The 23844-nt window shown below is 45.7% G+C and overlaps 1 protein-coding gene across 5 annotated transcripts in view; it reads right to left on the bottom strand.

The window, feature by feature from the left end:
* Window positions 1-23844, bottom strand: part of SLC25A15 (solute carrier family 25 member 15) — a 64894-nt gene that overhangs the window by 33730 nt on the left and 7320 nt on the right. For 2 of the 5 annotated variants that reach the window (XM_030309615.1, XM_030309624.1), the window contains one exon: window positions 558-682. In XM_030309615.1, coding sequence (XP_030165475.1) covers window positions 558-612 — 55 coding nt within the window. In that variant the 5' untranslated portion in view covers window positions 613-682. The other 3 variants (XM_030309610.1, XM_030309631.1, XM_030309638.1) reach the window with 3 other exon arrangements.

Here is a 23844-nt window from a genome sequence, read left to right as displayed (position 1 = left end):
ACTCTGGGGCTCGGCCCCAGTCCAGCCCACCATTCCCTGGCAAATCCTAGGACCTCTCCTTTCCTTTTAGGGCTGCAGAAACCATCAAATATCAGTCTCATTTACCAAAGACATTTCTAAAGGGTGTCCTCCTTCCTGTCGTTGGCAGTAATAAGGGCAGTAACTGGGATTTCCCTGGAGAGGTGGCACAGTGTGATCCGGGACTACAAGGGCTCTGCAGATTGATTGCCAGGCTTGGAGTAAAATCCCATATCACCTGCATATCCCAGCCGTGTGACAATGGACAAGTGACTTCAGCTTTGAGCTGTGAGGGTTTCTGGCTGTAAACTGAGGACATTCCCACTCTGCACCCTGACTCAAAGCTTTACTGTAAGGGAACTACTCTACCTTCGGCCGTTCTTGGAACACAGTATTACACATCCGTTAAATGGATCCACTCCAAGGCGAAAGCATGTTGCTTCTGGAGTGACAAAGGTAATCTTTTCTTCGCCCTTTCACTGGAGCTCACTCGTAGCAGGTACTTGAGGAATAGAGGATGAGGTTTCCCCTGGAATTACCTGCGGCCCCCGCTGTAAGGTCAATGGCAGCTTGGATGGCAGGACTGGACTTCATGTTTGCCCACTCCTCTGCTGGGCTCCGTAGAAGGCAACTCTCTGGAGCTTATGATGGATGTCTCATATCCCTGAGAGGAGACAAGAGCTCTCCATCAGTGGGGCCTCTGCAGCTCACCATCTACTGGGACCTCAACTTCTGGAAGCCAGGAGATCGGCTCTACATTTCTCCAAAGAAAGGCAGTCAAAAGTGTCAGTGCAGCTTAGAAATTGGCCTCCCCTTCTCCCCACCCACCACCTCCTCATAAAAAACTCACAAGTCAAAAAATGGAGTATCAATGCTATAGCCATTGGTGGGAGGGGTGGGGGGAGGGGCATTTCAACCCACCTTTCTGAAAAGCCTACAAATTAATGCCAAATACCACAGACACCCAAGCCACATCGAACTAGTTTTTCAGAGCCCTAAGTGGAGCTATCAGTCCACTAGGCTCAGCTCTAAATTCAGACAGCAGCCTGTGTTGGGTCCCTAAAAGGAAGTCACGAAACGGTAGGTCTGTAAAGGAATGCGTTAGGAGCACCGCAGGGTGACACATGCCTGGGTCTGAACGCCTGCTCTGCCACCAGCAGTGTGGCCCCTTGGACCCCTAAAGCTAGGGGTTCCCACGTATAAAAAGTGAGTAATAGAAGTATTATAATACAAAGGCAATCACAAATAGTGACATGGGACAGGTGTTCTTAGAGCTATGAAGCATAGCACCAAACATGAGCATCATAGTCCCTTCCAGAGTTTCTCAACCATAAGCGTATACACAAATCACCTGGGGACCTCGTGAAACTAGATTCTGATGAATAGGCCTCACGTGGGACCAGAAACCCTGCCAGTCATGACGAGCTGCGAGATGAGGCTGATAATGACTGAGCCCCCAACCACTTTTGAAAAGTAACACCTGGTCAATTGTGCGCTCCATTTGCTTGATAAGAATCACTGGGGCACTTAATACTCAGTTACCCAGGCCTCTGTGCTAATGATCATGATTCAGCAGGCTTGTGCTAGATCCCAAGAAGTTTGGGAGGACTAGAGTTTACTCCTCTGCCTTTACACAAAAATCACCTATTGCAGAGGGAGGGACTTTATAAATATGGATTAAAAAAAGGAAAGGTGGCTCATTGACAGAGTATTAAGATAACCAATTCAGCAACCAATTCTGTGTGGTTTTCAAGCTATGTAAGTGACTTATCTGTGAATAACAAAGAACAATTTTTATTCATCACACTAAAGGCCTTTGTGCTCATCAGGCCACCTCTCAGAGGGTGGTGGGCCGGCTGGATCATTAATGAAGGCCAATGTCAGCCTAAACATCAGCAGAAAAGAATTTTATCCACTCACAAGTTTAGCCACTTGAAGCATGTTGCCAATGACCAGACACTAAGAATCTCGATTTCTTTACCAAAAATTGCAGCCACAAAAGCACAGTACTGGACTTGAAAAAGCAACTAAGTTAGACAAGACATGGGTTTTGTGTTGACAGGACTGGAGAGGCAGGATCAATAACCAAAGCTTATGAGGTGGGAGGAGCCTGGCTGGCTCAGTCCGTGGAGCAGGGGACTCTTGATCTCAGGGTCTTGAGTTCAAGCCCCACATTAGGCATAGGGATTAGTTAAGAAAAAAAATAAAGCTGATAAGGTGGTGGCCATCCAGTACCTCGAGAAGGATATCAGGGTCCTAATCCAATCTCCCCCTTTTCCAGATGGAAAACCGAGGCCAGTAAGCAAGGGCTTTTCCAAGGTTTTATAAGTAGTCAGTGGTCTCAACTCAAGTCTTGCCTTTTGGGTCTGTGCTTACCAACCAGTATTTAATTCCACAGTATTCCAACCTGACCAAAAAGGAAAAAAATAAACACTGAACCTTGCGTTTTAGAGGAAAAACGGAAGCACACGGAGAGAAGAGTCACGCAGGGCCCAACCAATGTGGCTTCTCAGAGTGGTCAATTATTTGGGTGTGGACATTTCTTAATTCACAAAGAAAGGCAGGCATCGACCGTACTGTGCCATCAGTGTGAATTCAACCCCTGCAGGTAAGCCAAGCTTAAACACATCGAATCCTACAAATAACGACTTGTAGATTAGGACACTAAATAGTGGTGGGAACAGACCAACTCAGAACGCGTGGGCAACGGACTTAAATTATTGTGTAATTTAAGAAGGCTTCAAGAAGTCTTGAAGAGGACATACGGCTCGCCCCGAGGGAGGCAAGACTGGTCAGCAGGAGTTAAAACTCATTCCTGAGCCTGTGGAAAAGCTGAATCCTTTCAGCGTCCCTTTACCCCTCCTGCAAAGGACACGCGTGTCCGACTCCAGGAGAGACAACAGCGCCAAACAGGCCTTCTCTCGTTCCCGGGGGAAATTAATTTCTCGGTCGGGAGAATCCTCTGAGGTCGCGTTCTCCGCCAGGTAACTCCGCGCACTGAGGAAAGACTCCAGCCTCAGGCCAAAGCTGGCGCGGGAGGAGGCCGCCCGCCCGCCAGGTCACTAGAGCCGGGGCACCAGGCGCTGCGATGCCCACCCGTCTGGCCGCTGGGACGCCGGCCAGGCAGGCGCTCCTGCTCCGGGACTCGGGGTCCCGGCGGGCACAGGGGCAGCTCAGGGAGACCGCTCCCAACTTTCTGTTTCCAGCTTCAGCGTTCGCTGACTCTACCCCCAACAACCTGCAGGAGTCTCCCATTCATAAGCGCCTCCGTCCCCCACCCCAACCCCCACCCCGGGCTGGAGCACCGGCGGCGCGGCGCCCGGAGGCCTGACGACACTCGGAGGGAGCAAAGGGGGCAACGTTCCCAGCAGGTGAGCACCGCGGGGAGGAGGCCGCAGAGCCCGCGAGTCTCCGGCGAGCCCCGGCCGGCAGCTCCCGCGGGTCCCTGGGCACGTGTGCGGCGCGCCGGGCCGCGGACCCCTGAGCCCTGCCCGGCTGCCGGGGAAGGTCACGCCGCCCGGGCGCGGAGGCCCGCCCGCGTCCCGCTCCCTCCTCCCCGCGGGCTCCCTGCAACCCGGAGCGCCGGCCGGGGCTGCGCTCACCGCCGCGCCGGCTGGCCGCGTTGTGCTCGGGCTCCGCCGCTGGCTCCCGGCTCTGCCTCCGCGGCTCGGGGCGGCCGCTTAACACTCGCGGCGGCCGCAGGCCGGCCCTCCGCCCCGCCCTCCCGCGCGGGAGCACACGGGGCGGCGACCCCGCGGGCCCAGGAGCGCCCCGGCGGCGGCGGGGGGCGGGGGAAGCGGAAGTCCGCGGCGGAGGCGGGCGCGCTCGGGCCGCGCAGCTCGCGGGTCCCCGGCGCCGGGAGCGCGGGAGCGGGCGGGCAGCGGTCTCGGAGTCCCGGTTGCCTTTCTTCTTCCAGGTTCCCGGGGCCCTCGTGAGAGGCAAGACCCCAGTTAGACCTCGGGGCGGGGGCTGGGGGGTGTCAGGAGTTAGGAGGACCCACTGAGTCTTTAGGCTGGGTTACCTTGGTGGGACTCAAGGCCTCAATTTTAAACTATAATTGAAAAATAAATAAATAAATAAAAAATAAACTATAATTGAGTACAAAAGTACTGGAAACTGTAGTGATAAAAACACATTGGTTTACTGCCATAAACACACACAAACACAATTTTTCCCATTCTGCCTACCGCACAGAATTCCACTTTCACCAATGACATTGGAGAAAGTACACCCACCGATGAAAGCTAGCTGTCAGTCGGCCTCTCTGATCTTTTAGTTCCTAATGAATTATAGGCTATTTCTATGGCTCTCCGACATTTTATGAAAAAGCACTATTCAAGGAATCTTTTATACTGGGAGTAAAGGAATTTTCTCTAGTGTCCTAAATCAAAGAGCCAACACCTACTCAATTGGAAACAACTTGGTCTAGCGTTGCTTCCAGCTGCTCAGCGTAACTCGGTCATAGCCTTCTGATTCCTTTGGTTCAGTCTTCATGCGTTTATTCTCATTTTCTACACTGTTTTCTTCCTTAAACCATGCTGTCTTTTTCTTTTACAATCTGTGTTTGCCCTGTTTGGATGCGGCATGTGGCTAATGCCAATGTAAGTTAAAGTGATGGGGGCAGGAGGCAGGGACTCAAATATTGCACGTGACTTGTGTTAGTGCTTAAGGTGAATGCAGGAGGGACTAGACCTTGCTGTGGTAGGTGGTGCCATGAAGGTACCAGACCCCTGCTCAATAGGGGCACTCCTCAAAACAGCACAAAACTGACTTTTCACAGAATCAGCACTTTAGAAGTCAAACTTCTGAAACAATGCAATTATAGAAACAAGCCAGGGAGTTTGAAATACTTGTCCAAAGTGGCTTGTGATGTAACTGGTGGGAAACAGACTAAGGAGCAGAACCTACAGTTAGAACACCCCATAGGCTAAGGGACTTTCAGTATCCCCTGGCCCAGTGGCTTTTGCAAACTAGAATGAGGTCCAAAGGAACCCCAATTAAGGGCAGATCCAGATCCGCAGTTACAGATTGGAAAAAGCACTGAACTTGGAGCCAGCATACTTGGGTAAAAATCTGTATGACTTTTAATGAGCCATTTAACCTTTTCAAACCCCGGCCTTCACGCGACGGCGTCACGGCCTCTGATCTCTGTGATCCTGGAGGAACAGTCCACCGCGTGGGCCACTGCTGCTTTGGGAGCCTGCTGGGGCAATCCACCGTGAGGGCAGAGGCTTCTCCAGTTCACCGCATGGACCCTTGCTGAGCGCCCAGCCAGTCTCATGCTTTGTCCTGTCTCCCTTGAGCCCCTTTTTCTACTCTCTCAAAGGCTATTCCAGGCTCTCCTCACTCCTTCTACATTTCTTCTCTCCCTCACCTCTCCTCAACAACCTTAGCTTCCATTTATTCCCGTGAATTTAAGAGAAACAACCAGGAAACATTTGTGCAACATTTTAACCCCTAACTTACGAAGTTACCTTTTTTGCACAAACTCTCATCCGATAGCCTCTGCCCTGTTGTCTTCCTTGCTGTATCCTGGTGCCTTACCCCTGGCTGGCACCAATGATGCTCGTGAAGGAAACTGAGGCTCAACACTTGCCCAAATTTATATAGGTACTAATGAAAGAGCTGGGACTCCACAAAGTTCTGTCCAATCTGAAGTTGATGTTCGTAACTGTGACCCTCCACAGTAATACCTCCTAGAAGGCTTCCTCTTAAAAGCCAGAGGGTTTCAGGAACCAGTTGTTTCTCCTGAAATAGGTCTCCCTTTATGATAGTGTATAAAATCACCTCCGCAGCTGAAAATCCCTCACAGGAGTGGCTCCTTCTGTTATCTTTGCTTTAGGAATAGAGGCACAGTTACAAGGTGTTGAAAAGCTTAACAGCTCACGGAAGCTGAGAGAGAACTGATTGGAAAAAATCACCTGCTTGGCATTAAATCATGAAAGTGACCGCGCGAATTTTGTTCTGAGGGTAATTCCCCAGGAATCCGATGGCCTCTTGAGAACAAGGACTTTAGAGTCTTGCATCCCTGCTGTCAATATAGGTAGGTTCACCCAGTGGCATCTCAGATCTGGGTTCCAAACAAGCAAGTCGGTGCACTGACCCCTTTGCTCCGGTGGTTGTTTGCTGCACTTGGGATTGTGTAATCCAGGGGCATTAGTGCAGCTGACAGTGTGCTGAGGAGGCAGGTGTAACGCAGGTCAGAGTTGAGGGGACAGAGTGGCTAACGTGGAGAAGGGAGACTTTGCTATTTCAACAGTATTTCACAATGCACTAGTTAATGATACCAAAAGGAGAAATAATTTCATTATCTAAAGCGTTTTGGCCCTAATACCATGTGGATGTGTTTGGACAAAGTGTTAATTGCAGTTGCAAATAATTCAAAAATGTAAATCATCTCTGATTCAAGGGTACTTTTAATTAATGAGAATGAAGAAAAAATGCTTTGATTACACAACTCCCATTACACAAATCCCATTGAATATTGTTGGCTGCTGATGTAACATTTACTGAAGACTCTCTCAAATCTTTTTTGGAATCAAGTAGAGTTTGTATTTGCAAAAAACATGGATTTGGATTTTTTCATCTATGTGGAATAAGAGGGTATTTTGTATCCCATGAAAGATTTTGTTAAGACAATATTTTAAGGGTGGGGGAATTTCTTTTGTCTTTTCCTTGACAGCTTTTAAGGGTATAAGCAAGCAAAGAAAGAAAGAAAGAAAGAAAGAAAGAAAGAAAGAAAGAAAGAAAGAAAGAAAATCACCTGAGATGCATATTTCACGAGTCTTAGATTTGAATTTGTCACATAAATATTTTTAAAGGCATAATTTATAATAGCAAAGACTTAGGATAAATGCCCATAAATGGATACGATTCAATGGATCATCAATAAGAGGAAATACTATGACATAATTTAAAAAATAATTTTCTTGGGGCGCCTGGGTGGCGCAGTCGGTTAAACGTCCGACTTCAGCCAGATCACGATCTCGCGGTCCGTGAGTTCGAGCCCCGCGTCAGGCTCTGGGCTGATGGCTCGGAGCCTGGAGCCTGTTTCCGATTCTGTGTCTCCCTCTCTCTCTGCCCCTCCCCTGTTCATGCTCTGTCTCTCTCTGTCCCAAAAATAAATAAACGTTGAAAAAAAAAATTAAAAAAAAAATAATTTTCTTAAATCATATGTTTTAGGGTATATTTGGCCACAAGTAAAAGAACGCCCAACTACTATTAATATATTTATTTTGCATATAAAAAGAAATCTAGAAATAGGAAGTTCCAGAGTTGGTTAATTTAATAGCTCAAAAGTATCTCGGTTAGATTCTCTGTGATTCTCTTGACTTTTCCCTCATGATCACAAAGTGGCTGCCGTAGCTCTATTACACCTTCACATGCAACACACAAGGGCAGGAAGGAAGCCTTCTCCATACCCTTTTTATCACACAAAAAATCCTTCCCGGAGTTCCCCTGTTAAGCTTCCCCTTGTATTAGCCCAGAACTGAGTCTCATGCTTGCCCAAACATAAACACTGGGAAGAGAATGGAGTTACCATATTTGGTTTAGAACAGGGGTCAGCAAGCAAACTTCTGAAAAGGACCAACCAGCTGGTAAATATTTCAGTAAGTATTTTGCAGGGCATGCAATCCCTGTCACATCTATTCAACTCTGCTGTTGTAAACAAAAGCAGCCATAGACATGGTAAAGAGGTAAGTAGGTTGTGTTCCAATAGAACTTTTTTAAAGTTTTTATTTTTCTTTTCCAGTTTTTATTTAAATTCTAGTTAACATACAGTGCAGTATTGGCTTCAGGAGCAGAATTTAGTGGTTCATCACTCACGTACAACATCCAGTGCTCATCACAACAAGTGACCTCCTAATACTCAGCAATTGCACCACTCGTTATTTACCCGAAGGATACAAAAAGAGAGATTCGAAGGGCTACAGGCACCTTGGTGTTTATAGCAGCGCTATCAATAGGCGAACTATGGAAAGAGCCTAAATGTCCATCGACTGATGAATGGATAAAGAAGTGGTATATCTATACAATGGAATATTACTCAGCCATCGAAAAGAATGAGATCTTGCCATTTGCGATGATGTGGATACAGCTACAGTGTACCATGCTAAGCCAAATAAGTCAGAGAAGAACTTTATGAGCATTGAAATTTGAATTTCATGTAATTTTACCTGTCACAAAATATTATTTTATTTTGATTTTTTTCAACTTTAAAACTTTAAAAAACATTTTGTATGGTTCGGGCCATACAAAAAGAAATGGCAGGCCAGATCTGGCTAGCAGGCTTTGGTTTGTCGACCCCTTTTTTTGACCAATGATGACTTACCCACTTGGGACTGTGTGAGAGGCCCACCTTGCCTAAAACATCATCACTGCAGACCCAGGTGGGAAGGGGGGGGCATATTTCTGTTAGGTAATCAGGAATGTCCCCCAAAGCATAGTAAGCATATGGGGAACTGCTTAGGGATATAATAATTTTTAAAGAGCACACTGTATGTTCCCATGGGCTGCAACTGGAGAGTCCCAACAATTTCTACCTGTTGAAACCCCCCTGCTATTTACCAAGACCTGTACTAGACACAGGCACCTCAAAAGCCTTTTCATGATCCCTAGTTCTCCCAAACAAATCCGTTCACTGCTTCCTATCGGTAACAAATGTTCATTTAGCACTGATTGGCTCTGTGTCAACCCACACTAAGTGCTGGAAATACAGAAATTAAAGAGACAATGGCTAGCCTCAGAGAAACCTCCATCCAAGGAGAGGAGGAAGGAACAAATAATTAGAATTTGGGGAGGATATGCAGCGAGAGGGGTGTGGGTAGCACGGCATCCCAGAGAAGGGAATAAATGACGGAAAAGAGGGTTTCCGGGGAGGCCCCCAGGGGCCCCCCCATGTCAGGGTGGGTTTTGAAAGACAAATGGCCCCTTAGGAGGAAAGCCTGTTGATATGTCACTCAGAACTCTTAGTTGCCATCAACAGAAGCCAGCTCTGGAGCACAGGAACAATTTATTAAAAGGATACTGGGTGGGGGCGCCCGGGTGAGCGTGGGACTTTGGCTCAGGTCATGATCTCACAGTTGGGTGAGTTTGAGCCCCACATTGGGCTCTCTGCTGTCAGCGTACCTCGGATCCTGTCTCCCTCTCTCTCTGCCCTTCCCCCACTTGCACACGTATGCACATGTACTATCAAAAAAAAAAAAAAGACAAAAACGAAAAAAAAGGATGCTGGGTGACTTTCACCATCACTGGAGAGAAGATGGAGTACCCTGAAGAACTTCCTGAAACAAATCCCAGAACACACTGCAGAAGTGTTCCGCCGTGGAAACCACGGTGCACCTCCTTCAGAGCTTCTAGATGTTGTAGTCTGTACCACTGTCCCTTTTGTGCCAGGGCCTCTGCATGGGAACTATTGCTGGGCACCTTTGCCGCCAGCTTTGCCTGACAGGTCACTGCCACACCATGTCCATCGCCTTGTCTACCTCATTTCCAAATTGATAAATCACGTAGATGCAGCTGATGGATGGAACCTGGGTCACGTGCCTGTACCCGGACCTGCAAAGGGGGCTGGGAACGCGAGACTTCTGGCTTGTCTTGAAGAGGAAGGAGTCACTTGGTAGGAAACTCCCTGAATGTAGGCAGGGCTTTAAAACAATGCCAACCAAATGAGAAAGAATGAAATCCTGCCATTTGCAGCAACGTGGATGGAACTGGAGGGTATTATGCTGAGTGAAATGAGTCAGTCAGAGAAGGACAGATATCATATGTTTTCACTCATGTGGATCTTGAGAAACTTAACAGAAGACCATGGGGGGAAGGAAAGGGGAAAAAAATAGTTGCAAACAAGAGAGGAAGAGAGGCAAACCATAAGAGACTCTTAAATACAGAGAACCAACTGAGGGTGGATGGGGGGGTGGGGCACAGGGGAAAATGGGTGATGGGCATTGAGGAGGACACTTGTTGGGATGAGCACTGGGTGTTGTCTGTAAGCAATGAATCATGGGAATCTACTCCCAAAGCCAAGAGCACACTGTACACACTGCATGTTAGCCAATTTGACAATAAATTATATTTAAAAATAAAACAATGCCAAGCAGCCAGAAAACATGACACATGTCCACTTCAGACAGGCTGACCATTCCCATCAGAGGTGTTACAAAACGAAATTCAACCAAGTGAATCTGAAGATCTAATTGGCTTTAAGTAATTCATGAATCAGGCAGCATTCCATCTGGCAAGCAGAGGAGAGTTCCGAGGAATTGTGCAAAATGGAAGGTTTCTATAGGAAGAAAGGTGTCGCAAGAAGTTACTTACAAAAGAAAAGAAAGGATTGTTTCAGCCCAGGTAATCTTCTTCTATGGGGAAATGGAAGAGTAGGGTTTAACATGGAGACATCACCTTGCTAGTGCTGATTAGGAAATTTCATATTGACTGTTGAAAGGTCACATTCCTGGGATAAGCTGAGACTGCGATTAAGTCTGAGTTTGCTGTCCTGGGGGGCAAATGATTCCAGTTGGGGCTTGTTGGATGTGTGTGTGTGTGTGTGTGTGTGTGTGTGTGTGTGTGTGTGTGTGTTTAACAGAGGAGACTGCGTGTGCAAAGGCAGCAAAGCAGGAAGCAACACTACTCATTTGGAGAATTGCAGCAGTCTGGCTCTGAGAGGTGCTGGAAGATTCAGCCGGATGGGTGGGAGGAGCCACCTGCTGAGCCCTGAGGGCCCCTGTAGTGGAATCTACTTAGTGTCCCCTGCTAAGGCACAAGAACTGACTTATTCCTCACTTGGCCTGGGCTTTGCCCATGGTGGGTTTTAAGGCACTCTCGTCAAAATGAATCGTTGCAATAAATTTGTTGGATTGCATCACCGTCATACAATTTACCACCATGAACATTGTAAGTGTCTGGGATCTTCTTTCCCCACAAATGAGACTATCTGCAATGGATACTTTTCTATAGGCTAATTTGTTTTAGACATGGGAAGTATGTAGTTACTAACTCTTAGAGGCACATACACATTCTTCACTGATACTTTCATTTAGGTGTCAGATCATAACCATTTTTGAAAATAGTGATAATAAAATATGGCTTGAGAGCCAGAATGAACAATAATCTTTTTTTAATATTTACTTATTTACTTTTGAGAAAAAGAGAGAGAGTGAGTGGGAGAGAGAAGGAGAGAGAGAATGCCAAGCAGGTCCTGTGCTGTCAGCAAAGAGCCCAACGTGGGGCTCGATCTCCCAGTTAGATCATGACCTGAGCCGAAATCAGGAGTCGGATGCTTAACCGACTGAACCACCCAGGTGCCCCTTAAAAAAGGAAATCTTTAGGAGCACCTGGGTGGTTTAGTGCGGAGCCAGCTTGGGATTCTCTCTGCCTTTCTCTCTCTCTGTCTCAAAAACAAGTGAATAAACTTTTTTTAAAAAGAAGTCTTGGGGCGCCTGGGTGGTGCAGTCGGTTAAACGTCCGACTTCAGCCAGGTCACGATCTCGCGGTCCGTGAGTTCGAGCCCCGCGTCAGGCTCTGGGCTGATGGCTCAGAGCCTGGAAGCCTGTCTCCGATTCTGTGTCTCCCTCTCTCTCTGCCCCTCCCCCGTTCATGCTCTGTCTCTCTCTGTCCCAAAAATAAATAAACGTTGAAACAAAAAAAAAAAAATTTAAAAAGAAGTCTTTATATTATAGTGCCAGGGATGTTGTATCAACTGATCACTTAATATATTGTTACAAATTACACTTGTGATTTAACATCAGGAAGTGTAAGAGAAGGCTGATTCCTCTTGTCCTAAACTGCTGCTAAGACTCTAAGAAGAGGTGCTAAAGCTCATGCCTTCTAGACAGAGCCATGATGAGTGACCCACCACGACCCACTGCCTTCTCACGCATCAGCCCAGCTGTCCTTGTCCAGGCTCCACTGTCACAGTCTGAAGCAGGGGAGAAATGGATTGGGTGGCAGGGACATGTTTGTCATTAGCCCTAGACAAACTGAGAGGTGCAGGGAGAGTGCAGGGTGCTTGTCGAGATGCCTGTCCTTCCCCTCACAAAATCATGTGGGTCGCCAAAAGATTGCAGGGAGGGGTGAGAGGAATAGATTGAGAAGTGCAAACTTCCAGTTATCAGGTAAATAAGCCACAGAGATGAAAAGTACAGCATAGGGAGTAGAGTCAATAATGTTGTAATAACGTTGTATGGTGACAGACGGTGACAACACTTGAGTGTTGTGTGAGGCATGTAGCATTGTCAAATCACTGTGTTGTACCTCTGAAACTAGCATAACACCGTATGTCAACTACACTTCAATAGTAATTTTTTTAAGTTGTTTTAAGTTTATTTATTTATTTTAAGAGATGGACTGCACAAGCAGGGGAGGAAGGGGAGAGAGAGAATCCCGAGCAGGTTCCACACTGTCAACGCAGAGCCCGATGCAGCGCTCGAACTCATGAACCATGAGATCATGACCTGAGCCTAAATCAAGAGTCAGACGCTTAAACAACTGAGCCAGCCAGTTAGTTTGAAGGGAATCGGGGCACCTGGGTGGCTCAGCTGGTTAAGCATCCAACGCTTGCTTTCTGCTCAGGTCTTGATCTCATGGTTTGTGAGATCAAGCCCTGGGTCAGGCACTATGCCGATAGTAAAGAGCCTGCTTGGGATTCCCTCTCTCCCTCTTTCTCCCTGCCCCTCTCCTATGCTCTCTCACTCTCTCTCTAGATAGATAGATAGGTTTAAAAAACAGTAAATAACATTTTAAAAAATGGAAGGGAATATATTTAGTTCTCTCCCCAGCTGGTGGCTTGTGAGCTGTCAAGTCTGTACCCTCCATGGTGCAGTTACTGTCCAAGCAGAGGTGAGCATGACGAGGGAGTCTCAGAAGGGCTTGCTGTGTGTCCTGGGGCATCAGGAGTGTACAAGTCTCACAGACATAAGGACTGATGCCTATTTCTCATAGAGAGATTTCTGAAGGCAGGGAGGCTTGGCCAGCTGGTTTGCAGGGATGGTGGCCTGGTGAAGGACATCGGGGCTCTCAGCCATTCCCCTGGCTGCATATGAAGGAGAATATGGTTACAGAAAGGCTGCCCAGGGAGCCAAAGGAGGTAATACATCACCTGAAGGAGGCGTTGGGGGTAGGCTAACGGCAGCAGAAGGGAAGTATGGCCGCCCTTGTCTGAGAGGGTGCTCCACCATGGAGGGGGCCAGACGAAACCTGCACACTATCCCCTAGAGAACCCCACCCCACTTTCCCTGAAGGGCCCTCACCCGGGCAGAGATCAGTAGCATCAGCTGGACCCAGAGCAAGGCCAGTTCAAAAGACAAGCCTGCCTTTTCTGTCGCCTTCCTGCCTCATCTTTGGGGAGCTGAACTCTGAAGAGGAAGGGGAGGAGAGAAGGAGAGAAATTGGAGCTGAAATTGGATCAGACCTAATTATCCTAACCAAAGGATCAGAAAGTTCTAAGACTGATGTGACCACTCTGCTTTAAAATGCAAGCCAGCTCCTCTATACTGCACTGTATATGCTATACCATATACTTATTTATTATGTCTCTTGTTCACTGTCTTTCTCTTTCCCTCTCACCTCTACCCTCACCCCAAAATGTAAACTCAGCAAGATCAAGGATCTTTGCTTTTAACTGATTTCTCTAGCATCTAGAATGATACTGTCCCTTTCGGCACCCTGTCGCTACATGTGGCTACTTAACTTGAACTCACAATGAAATAAAGTAAATTCATGGCCTCAGTCGCACCCGCCACATTGAAGTACTTAATACCCACATGTGCCTAGTGGCCTCTATATTGGGCAAGATAGATAAGGAACACTTCAATATCACTGAAAGTTTTATTGAACATTGCTGGTCTAGAACTATAGCCGGCATGCTGTGGCACTCGATAAATATTTGTAGAATGAGTAATTGAATGAATGGCTGAGTTGTTTTTAAGACAAGATAGTCTAAGAGTCTAGAGGCAAATTGCTCTATTATCAGTAGTGTATACACTCGGGTAAATCATTTCATCTTTCTGTGCACCCATCACTAGACACTTAGTCATTTGTAAACATTTAAAAAGTGCTTTTAGGGGCACCCGGGTGGCTCAGCTGGTGAAGCATCTGACTTCGGCTCAGGTCATGACCTCAGAGATTGTGGGTTCCAGGCCCACCCCAACTCCGTGCTGGTGGTGTGGAGCCTGCTTGGGATTCTCTCTCTCTTCCCCTCCCCCACTCATATGTGCGTGGGCTCTCTTTCTCGCTCAAAATAAATAAATAAACTTTAAAGAAGAAGAAGGAGAGGGAGAGGGAGAGGGAGGAGGAGGAGGGCGAGGAGGAGGAGAAAGAAGGAAGAGGAGGACGATGAGGACAAGGAAGAGGAGAAAAAGATGCCTGGGTTCGATTTTTTTTAATTTAATTTAAAAAGCGAAAATAAAAAGTGCTTTTAGAAAATTGTTCTGGAAAAACAGATACAACCACTGAAAGGATAAATCAAGGGATGCACCCATTCTTTGGAAGGCCCAGTATATTTGAGGCAACATAGCCTAGAGATTATTGGAGGCTCTGGAGTCAGATGGCCTGAGGGGAAAATTCCAGCATCTATTTTTCCAGCTGGATGATTAGAATAAATCTTCTGGGGTGAGAATGAGGGAGAGATATGGTTCTACCACTGATGCTCTGTGTACTACCCCACCCCCACTATCCCCAATGCCCATGTGATCTCACCAATGAAGACTTCCACATGTCACGTTCTAACCCTCTCTTTAAAGAAAACTTTTTTTAACATTTATTTATTTTTGAGAGACAAAGAGAGACAGAATGTGAGTGGGGGAGGGGCAGAGAGAGAGAGGGAGACACAGAATCCGAAGCAGGCTCCAGGCCCTGAGCTGTCAGCGCAGAGCCCGACGTGGGGCTCGAACTCACGAATCATGAGATCGTGACCTAAGCTGAAGTCGGACACTCAACCAACTGAGCCACCCAGGCGCCCCAACCCTCTCTTTATAATGGGATTCTTTCCCTGCCGTGTGTAAAATACTAAAACATGGCATTCAGCCAATCCCCAAATGAATAACCATCATTCAAAGCATTTAGCCAACATCTCTGTTCCAAGCTTTGTGCTAAGCACTGAAAATTTAGAGGCGAAGGGGGAAGCTTCATCTCCCAAATAGCTGGGACTGCAGCGAGGGAAGGCTGAGTGTTGTAGAGGCATGTTCAGAATGCCAGGGAGCAACAGGGAAAGGGCACATAACCAAGCCCAGGGAACCAGGAAGGCCATATTTGGAGGAGGTAATGGCTGAGTCTTAAAGTATGAGAAGGAGTTATGAGTAGGAGTTTCAAAGGAGGGAACAAACCATACAATTATAAGAAAAGAAAGGAGAAAGAGCATGGCAGTCTAGGAGCCCCGATGGTTCAGTGCAGGATAGGAGGTGAGGGTAACAGAAGAGGCTAGCAAGGAGCAGGGCTGATCTCCGAGGGTCCCATACGCCCTGCTAAGCGTGTTGAGTTTATTCAGAGGGTGGTAGAGGGAGCTAGTGAATAGACATTCTTTGTGATGTAAATGTGGACGGTGTAGAGCAGAGAGGAGGTTGAAGGCATGGACTATGGAGCCAGACTGTTCTGTCCTTGAAGACTGGCTCTCATTCGATGGCTTTGTGAGGGTGGACAGCTTCTTTAAGCCCCAAATTCCTCATCTTACAAAAGGGGAGAATAATCCTAGCTGTGTCGTGGAATTTTGTTAAGGTAAGATGAGGCAAAAAATATAAAGCACTTGCTACAGTGCCCGACACATAGTAAGTGGTCAGTAAGTGCTAACAATTATTATAGGTCATTGATTTCTTAGGTTTCTTGTTTGTCTTATTTTTTAAATGTTTATTTATTTAGAGAGAGTGCAAGTTAGGGCACGCACAAGCAAGGGGAGAGGCAGAGGGAGACGGAGAGAATCCCAGACTCTGTGCTGTCAGCACAGAATCCGGTGTGGGGCTCAAACTCATGAACTGTGAGATCATGACCTGAGCCAAAATCAACAGACACTTAACCGAGGTGTCCCTGCCTTATTTTTATAGTTAAATACTAATTGAATGAATTAAATTTGCCACAATGATAGGAATTTAAAATGTTGTCCGTGTACCCTAATAAAAATCTAAACATTTTATTCCTTCAACCCATATTGATTGACCATGAATGATGTGCTAGGCAGTTTTAGACTCTAAGAATAAATCGCTGAACAAGGCGGCCCAGGGCCTCTGCTCTCAGCTTATATTCTAGTGGGGAAGGCTGACAATAAATAAGTAAACAAAAGGGTTACAAGATGTGTATACTCCACGAGGCAGGGCTTCTCTGTTTGGCCCTGATGTAGCCCCACCGCATGAGGCAGAGCCTACTATAGGCACTCAGTGAATGTGTCGAGTGGATGAAAGGAGATCGTTTCAGAAGGTGATGAGCACTAGGAAGGCAGTGAAACTGGGCAACATGATGGAGTGGGAACATGCTGGAGTGGGAAGACTGGCTTCAGTCGATGCGGTGCTACTGACAAGGTGGCTGTTGAGTGAAGTTGGAAAGAGGTGAAGGAGGCAATCATGGGACAACCTTCGAGAAGAATGTTCCAGGTAAAAGGATATTCCGTGCTAAAGCTAAACATCCTAGGGCAAAGCTGTGTTGTGCCTGTGAAGAACAGGCCCAAGTTGCTGGCATGCAGTGAGTGAGGGGAGGAGAGAGTTGGGGCAGGAGGTGGGAGCCATAGGCAAGAGCTGGGCATTCAGGGCACTTAGACCCATTTCCTTGCCCTGCATAGAATCCGCCTGGGAAGCTTTTCTATTCCTCCGCTCGAAATGTCTACAGAGCGCATTACTGTGTTTGTCAGCTGCCCTCGCTCTTGTCCAACAGAATTATCTTTCCAGGCTGGGGACGTGGAGACAGACTGGATTCCTCTCTCCTGCTGTTGGCAGGCCTCTGCGTTGGCGCTCGACCTGCTCAGTGTTCCGGGCTGTGTTAGGTTTGTCAGACTGATGTGACAATGAAGAGAAATCTTACCCTTTGGGGGAAAAATAGTCAAAGTGCAATGGGAAGCCAGTTCAGGATTTGAAACAGGTGAAAAAGATGGTCTGAATTAAGTTATTAATGATCGCTTTGGTGGCTGGGTAGGGAAGAAATTGCGGGAGAGTGAGAGTGACAGGAAGGGGGCCTGTTAGGTGACTTAAAATGGTCAAAGCCCAGGACAATGGTGGCTTGGATTGGGGGCCTAGAACGGGAGGTGGAGGTAGGAGGGAACCCCCAGATCAGATGCCAATCAGTTGTAGTCTTGGGTGGGGATGTACATTCACACACCACACACCATACCACACATACACCACATACCAAATACAGATGCACACCAACGCACACAGACCACACACTCATATACCCCCCCCCCCACAATACCACACACCACACAAATACACCTCCACACACACAGCGCCCCATACACACCCACATCCACACCAGGGCATAAATGTTTTATGTAGCATGAGATTATTTCTGCCTCCAGAGGGCACTTGAGCCTTACAAATACATCCCAAGGGCAGAGAGGCCCTTTCCCTAGGACATAATTTGAGAGGGCCAGGAAAGCAAAAACAAAGGCCATCTCATCTGGAGCTACAGTCTTTGTTTACTGGGATGTAAAAGCTCTTCTTTTAAAAATTAAATTTCCTTGCAATGGCTTTATAATAAACCGCAATTTGGGCTTTCATCCGTTGGTGTAAGTTAGTCGAATTATATAGCTGTCCTTCTGGGGCATAAATGAGAGAGAGGCAGTTTGACAGGTAGGTGAGGAGAGAAGAAGCCTAATTTTGAGAGGCTTAGCCAGAGTGCCAGGCCTGGGTGAAGCCCAGAGCAGGGAGGCTCTGAGGAGTGGAAGGCAGCATAGACACAGCCCCAGGGACAGAATGAAAAGGCAAGGGGTGGGGGCGCACCTGGGTGGCTCAGTCGGTTAAGCATCCGACTTCGGCTCAGGTCATGATCTCAGGGTTTGTGAGTTTGAGCCCCAGGTCGGGCTCTGAGCTGACAGCTCGGAGCCTGGAGCCTGCTTCGGATTCTGGGTCTCCTTTTAACTCTGCCCCTCCCCCACTTGTCTCTCTCTATCAAAAATAAATACATACATATATATATATATATATATATATATATATATATATATATATGAAAAGGCAAGGGGTGGGAGTGGGGCAACCAAGGAATTTTCAGATGCTTCAGAATTTGGGCTGAGGACAGTTCTGCCTGGAAACATTTCTGTCGTCTCCAGAAATTATTTGCTAAGCACCGTTTCATTGTGGTTCTATGTCTTATGCCGCACAATCCATGTTAGAATGACATGATCCTGCTCTTTCATAAACTTAAGATCCAAAGCAATTTTACACATAAACCTACTGAGAATGAATCACTTTACAGAGAGAGGGAAAAGCAAAGCATCTAGACAGTCTGAGCCGAAGGGCACAAAACCACTTCCTCTTCTGTCCCGTTTCCCATACGTGTCCTGCTGCAGGTGCCTCCCTGCCCCTCCCACCTTACACTGTCCTTCAGCTTTGGGCACTAAAGACCTAGTGAAGAGGCGACCGTGACCCAGGACCTCCTCCACCTGCGCCCCCATAGCCCCCCCCCCGCACACACCCCCCCCCATGACTGTGCAGCTTTGAACGTAATGCCTTGTAAATACCATTGCACTATCTGTTAACCTATCTGTGAGTCTGACCAGGTCACCAGCCCCTGGACGCATGGATGAAGTCTTATTCATCTTTGTATTCTAAGACCAAAACTTGATTTTCACATAGTTAAGTATTACATATTTATGCTAATACCATATATCTACATTTATTTTATATAAACACATACATTCATCTATTTTAGGCTGTGTTTGATACTGTTACTTGACTAGGTTTATAGCCTAGATTAGCTGGAAATACACTTATATAGTAGGGAAAGATAAAAATTTCCTATTGAGGAAGGTGTGGTAACAAAAGAGCTCTTCCCTCAACTATGAAAAAAGAAGGGAAATAGTACATCTGACATTCTGCCATACACACCCACCCATCCTGCACCCAAATCGGGAAACGTCGTGACAAGCTATGCCCCAAATGAGCTAGGCTCATTTCTCCTCTGAACTTTCAGCCAGTACATTGTCTTGGCAAAGGTGTTCATAATAATTTGCTACTTTTGCTGGTGGGATCACAAGTAAGCTGAAATGACTAGCTAAAAGTGCTGGATAAGTGGATTTATTCTGCAGGCATATTTCACAAGGAACAATCCTAATGTACCAACCAATACCACTGCCAGCCTGGCTGGTTGGAGTTCCAAATATTGATCGACTCTTCCCGGACTCCTTCTTACATGGTGCCATCCCTCTGCTGTGGCACATAATTACCTTGCGTTGGATAATCCTGATGTCACTCAGAAAATTAAATGAGACCTATAGATTGTTTGGTGCTCAGTGATGACAGTTAGTGTTGTTATTATCACCAGTTACCATATTGCAGATATATATGGTACCTCCTAGTTTTGTTGGAAAAAGGCTTATGCACTCTTTTACACTGAAGCATTGCACGCAAAATAACCCTCTTTTATTGATAGATGGAATCATAAATTCTGGATATTTAGTAACATCTACCAACGCTGAAGATAAAATATAAAATCTATCGCTAAAAAATAAATACATTGGTATCAGCAAATACTGGTATAAAATGGACAACAAAGCAACATATTTATTGGAAAACGAATCACATATACAGGTAATGCTAGTGACTGAAAAGTAATTCACAATATAAATGAAACCTGAGGGGCACCTCGGTGGCTCAGTAGGTTGAGCATACGACTTCGGCTCAGGTCATGATCTCATGTTTCGTGAGTTCGAGGCCCACGTCTGGCTCTGTGCTGACAGCTCAGAGCCTGGACCCTGCTTTAGGTTCTGTGTCTTCCTCTCTGTCTGCCCCTCCCCTCCTCGCACTCTGTCTCTCTCTCAAAGATGAATAAACATTAACACATTTTTTAAATAAATAAATGAAACTTGATTGCATATGAAGTGTATACAGACAGAGCAAGTGTGATGGAGAATGGAATAAAACTAGCAGCAAACACTTTGATGAAGGCACAGGCAAGCAGCCACAGAAGCTGTGCCCTGACCTTTGTGTTTCCCTGTCCCGCCGGAGACAAGTGGCTTCTCTATTTGCCCTGTTGTGGTCCACCGGCATGAACAGATCCGTAGCAAACAGCAGACTGGCAGAGTATTTCTAAGTTTTTCAACGATGTATTATTTACTTAGATCTAAGGTGTTCCTTAGAATTAGCACAGTAGTTAAATAATGTATGAAATGAATCTGGGGTACATTCGATAGCATGGGAAGTGAGTGCATTATGATGGGGTGAAATCGCCTTTACCATGAAGCTGACCTGCTATTTAAATATCTTTGCTACTATTTTGTAACTTTGGGTAATTCCACCTGTTTTTAATATCTTGGTATAACTAATATTATGTCCAACATTGTTTTTCAGCTTAGTGAACCACTAGTCATTGAATTCCACTTCCAACTCATTAGCTAAAAAACTTCAATGATCATTTATTCAGAGTGCTTTGGAATCAGAGCACTTTAGATATATAAAATTTGGGAGGAGTGTGTGTGTGTGTGTGTTATGACAATAAATATAATTACCATTCTGTACTCTAGTTAGCTGTAAGCATAGGCCTCAAATACTGCATTTGGTAGCTAGGCCAATCCTTTCCCTTCTGTACCTTTGTGACACCTGAGGAAGGTCTAATTCTCCTCCCTGGACCTTCCTGTCTGCCCTCGTATTGCTGAGAACCAAGAATATCTATCTATGTCTCAGGATACGACCCTTCCTAAACTCTCAGGCTGGCCTTGTCCAAGGATGTGCTGTAATTCAGAATATTTTAAGAGGTCTTCTCAACATCCAATGCTAAGTGTACATACTGCTTTAAAATACAGCTGAATGCAGGGTGCCTGGGTGCCACAGTCAGTTGAGTGTCCAACTCTTGGTTTGGTTCGGGTCATAATCTCATGGTTCTTGAGACAGAGCAAGCCCCACATCAGGCTCTGTGCTGACAGTGCCTCTTTCTCTCTGCCCCTCCCCCACTCACACGCTCCCCACTGCTCTGTCCCTCTCTCAAATAAACTTTAAAAAATAAAAATAAAAAATAAAATACAACATCAGTAATATTTTTACTTAGATTTCTGTCTTTGAATCATAGATTCCAGAGATCTGCAGCACCATGTGTTGGCTGGAAAGAGTATTCTCCTTATTCCTTAAAATTATTTCATTCCCTTTTCTTCATCACCTGTATGTGTTAATGTATTAAAATTCTTAACAACAAGAACCGTATATTCTCCCTGGACTCTCTGGTATGAGTTGACTCATGAAAGTTCACTGTTAAGTCCAGAAGTGGTAATTGCTCAAAAAATGCCTTTGGTGTTCTCTAGGAGTGCTACATTTGAAATCAGAAGACATCCTTATAAAGAACAGTGCTAATTAGACTTCTAGATAGTTTAACATCTTCAATCAAAATGGTTTTCTGGGGGCGCCTGGGTGGCGCAGTCGGTTAAGCGTCCGACTTCAGCCAGGTCACGATCTCGCGGTCCATGAGTTCGAGCCCCGCATCAGGCTCTGGGCTGATGGCTCGGAGCCTGGAGCCTGTTTCCGATTCTGTGTCTCCCTCTCTCTCTGCCCCTCCCCCGTTCATGCTCTGTCTCTCTCTGTCCCAGAAATAAATAAAAAAACGTTGAAAAAAAAAATTTCAAAATGGTTTTCTGCAGGAGCTTCAGACTTGGCAAACACATCTATGTGCCAGGAGGGTGGCACACTCCAAGCTAATGGGACAAAAGTTCCTGTGCTCAGGACCCTTCTAGACCTTTCCCTATGTACCTCTTAATCCAGCTGTTCATTTTTTTAAAAAAATGTTGTAACTTTTTTTATTTTTGAGCCAGAGAGACAGAGCGTGTGCAGGGGAGGAACAGAGAGAGAGGGAGACACAGAATCCAGAGCAGACTCCAGGTTCCGAGCTGTCAGCGCAGAGCCTGACGCTTGAACTCACGAACCACGAGATCATGACCTGAGCTGAAGTCGGCCACTTAATCGACTGAGACACCCAGGCATCCCATCCAGCTGTTCATTTTTAACAGAACTAGTAATGGGACAGACAAACACTGATGCCTCTTGATATAACACACAGTGAACACTATAACTTCACTTCTGCGGTTCTCCCGCTAAGAAACTAATAACTTATACCTGATCATTAGGAAACAAAAAAAAAATTGAGGTGCGCTACAAAATAACTGGCCTGAACTCTTCAAAACTGTCAAGGTCAAACACCAGAAACTACTCTAACATTGTGTATCAACTACAATTTTAAAAAAGTCAGTGTCATGAAGGACAAAGATGGACTGAAGAACTTAACTGCATCAAAGTAGACGAAGAGGCATGGAATTAAATGCCACCTGCGACTTCTGATCAGGTCCTGGACCAGGAAGAGTTTCTTTCTCTTTTGTTATAAAGGACATCACTGTGACAGTTGATAGAATTTAAATAAGGTCTGTAGATTGAATTATGGTATTGTATTGATGTTAATTTCCTAACTTCAAAATTGTACTGTCCTTATGTAAAGAGAATGTCCTTTTTTAAGGAAATATACCCCCAAATTATGTAGACGTAAAGCAAAGTGTCTCTGTAATAGATTTTCAAGTGTTTTGTGAAAAAATACTAAGTGACAGAACGAGAATGATAAAAACAAATGTGATAAATTGTTAACATTTGGGTAGTCTGGGTTAATGACATAAGGGAAATATTTGTACTGTTCTTACAATTTTTTCACTATGTCTACAATTATTTAAACATAGAAAGTTCATTTAAAAAAATGTCAGGGTGCCTGGCTGGCTCAGTTGGTAGAGCCTGCAACTCTTGATCTTGGGGTGGTGAGTTTGAGGCCCACATTGGGCATAAATTACTTTAAAAAAACAAAAACACAAAACACAAAAAAAACGCCTCCAAGACTTGTCTTCTGCACAGCTTTTTAAATTTGCTTTTTAAATTTTCAAAGCATATTACTTTTCAAATTTTACTGTGAGAGTAGCAAATACTTCTGGAGTGCTTACTGTGTGCTAGGCACTGTTATAAGCACTTATACACATTTTAACCCACTTGATCCTCACAGCCACCTTGAAGGTAGATGCTATTATTATTCCCTTTCCACAGATAAGGCACCTGAGGCCCAAAGAGGGTAAGAAAACTTGCCCAAGGTCCCAAAGAAAGGGGCAGAGCCTAATCCCTCACTCTGCCCATCCCAGAACCGTTATATTCTGCTGCATCTATTATACCTGAGCTACAGAGTTGTTGCTTTTTTAAGATTTTATTTTTAACTAATCTCTACATTCAACATGGGGCTTGAATTTACACCCCAAGATCAAGAGTCGTATGCTCTACAACTAAGCCAGCCAGGCATACCCTGAGCTATAGAGTTTTAAGTGTGACTGCTTTATTCTCCATTTCTATACTTTCAATTTCTTGGGAAAATTATGAAGAGTATAAATATGTGTATTAGAGTTTATTTTTCTCTAATTATGAGAATTTTGTGGGTGGTCTATGTCTCATGGCACATTTCAAATAGTTTTATCTGCTTATAGTACTGGACCCTGTCTCAGCCTGTCTCCAGGTATTAAGGAGGTAAGGAGACCTATGAAGTTAACTCTGTAACATGTAACAGGATATCCTTTTGTTGTTGACTTTGACATTTGCCTGGCCTTGTCAACCACCAACACTCAACAATATCACCAATACAAATATTTGAAACCTCAAAAGGCAGAATATTTTCTTTACTACCCTTTGA

The sequence above is a fragment of the Lynx canadensis genome, chromosome A1, assembly GCF_007474595.2.
Source record: "Lynx canadensis isolate LIC74 chromosome A1, mLynCan4.pri.v2, whole genome shotgun sequence".
NCBI classification, from domain to species: domain Eukaryota; kingdom Metazoa; phylum Chordata; class Mammalia; order Carnivora; family Felidae; genus Lynx; species Lynx canadensis.
This window is presented reverse-complemented; position numbering and strand designations above follow the sequence as displayed.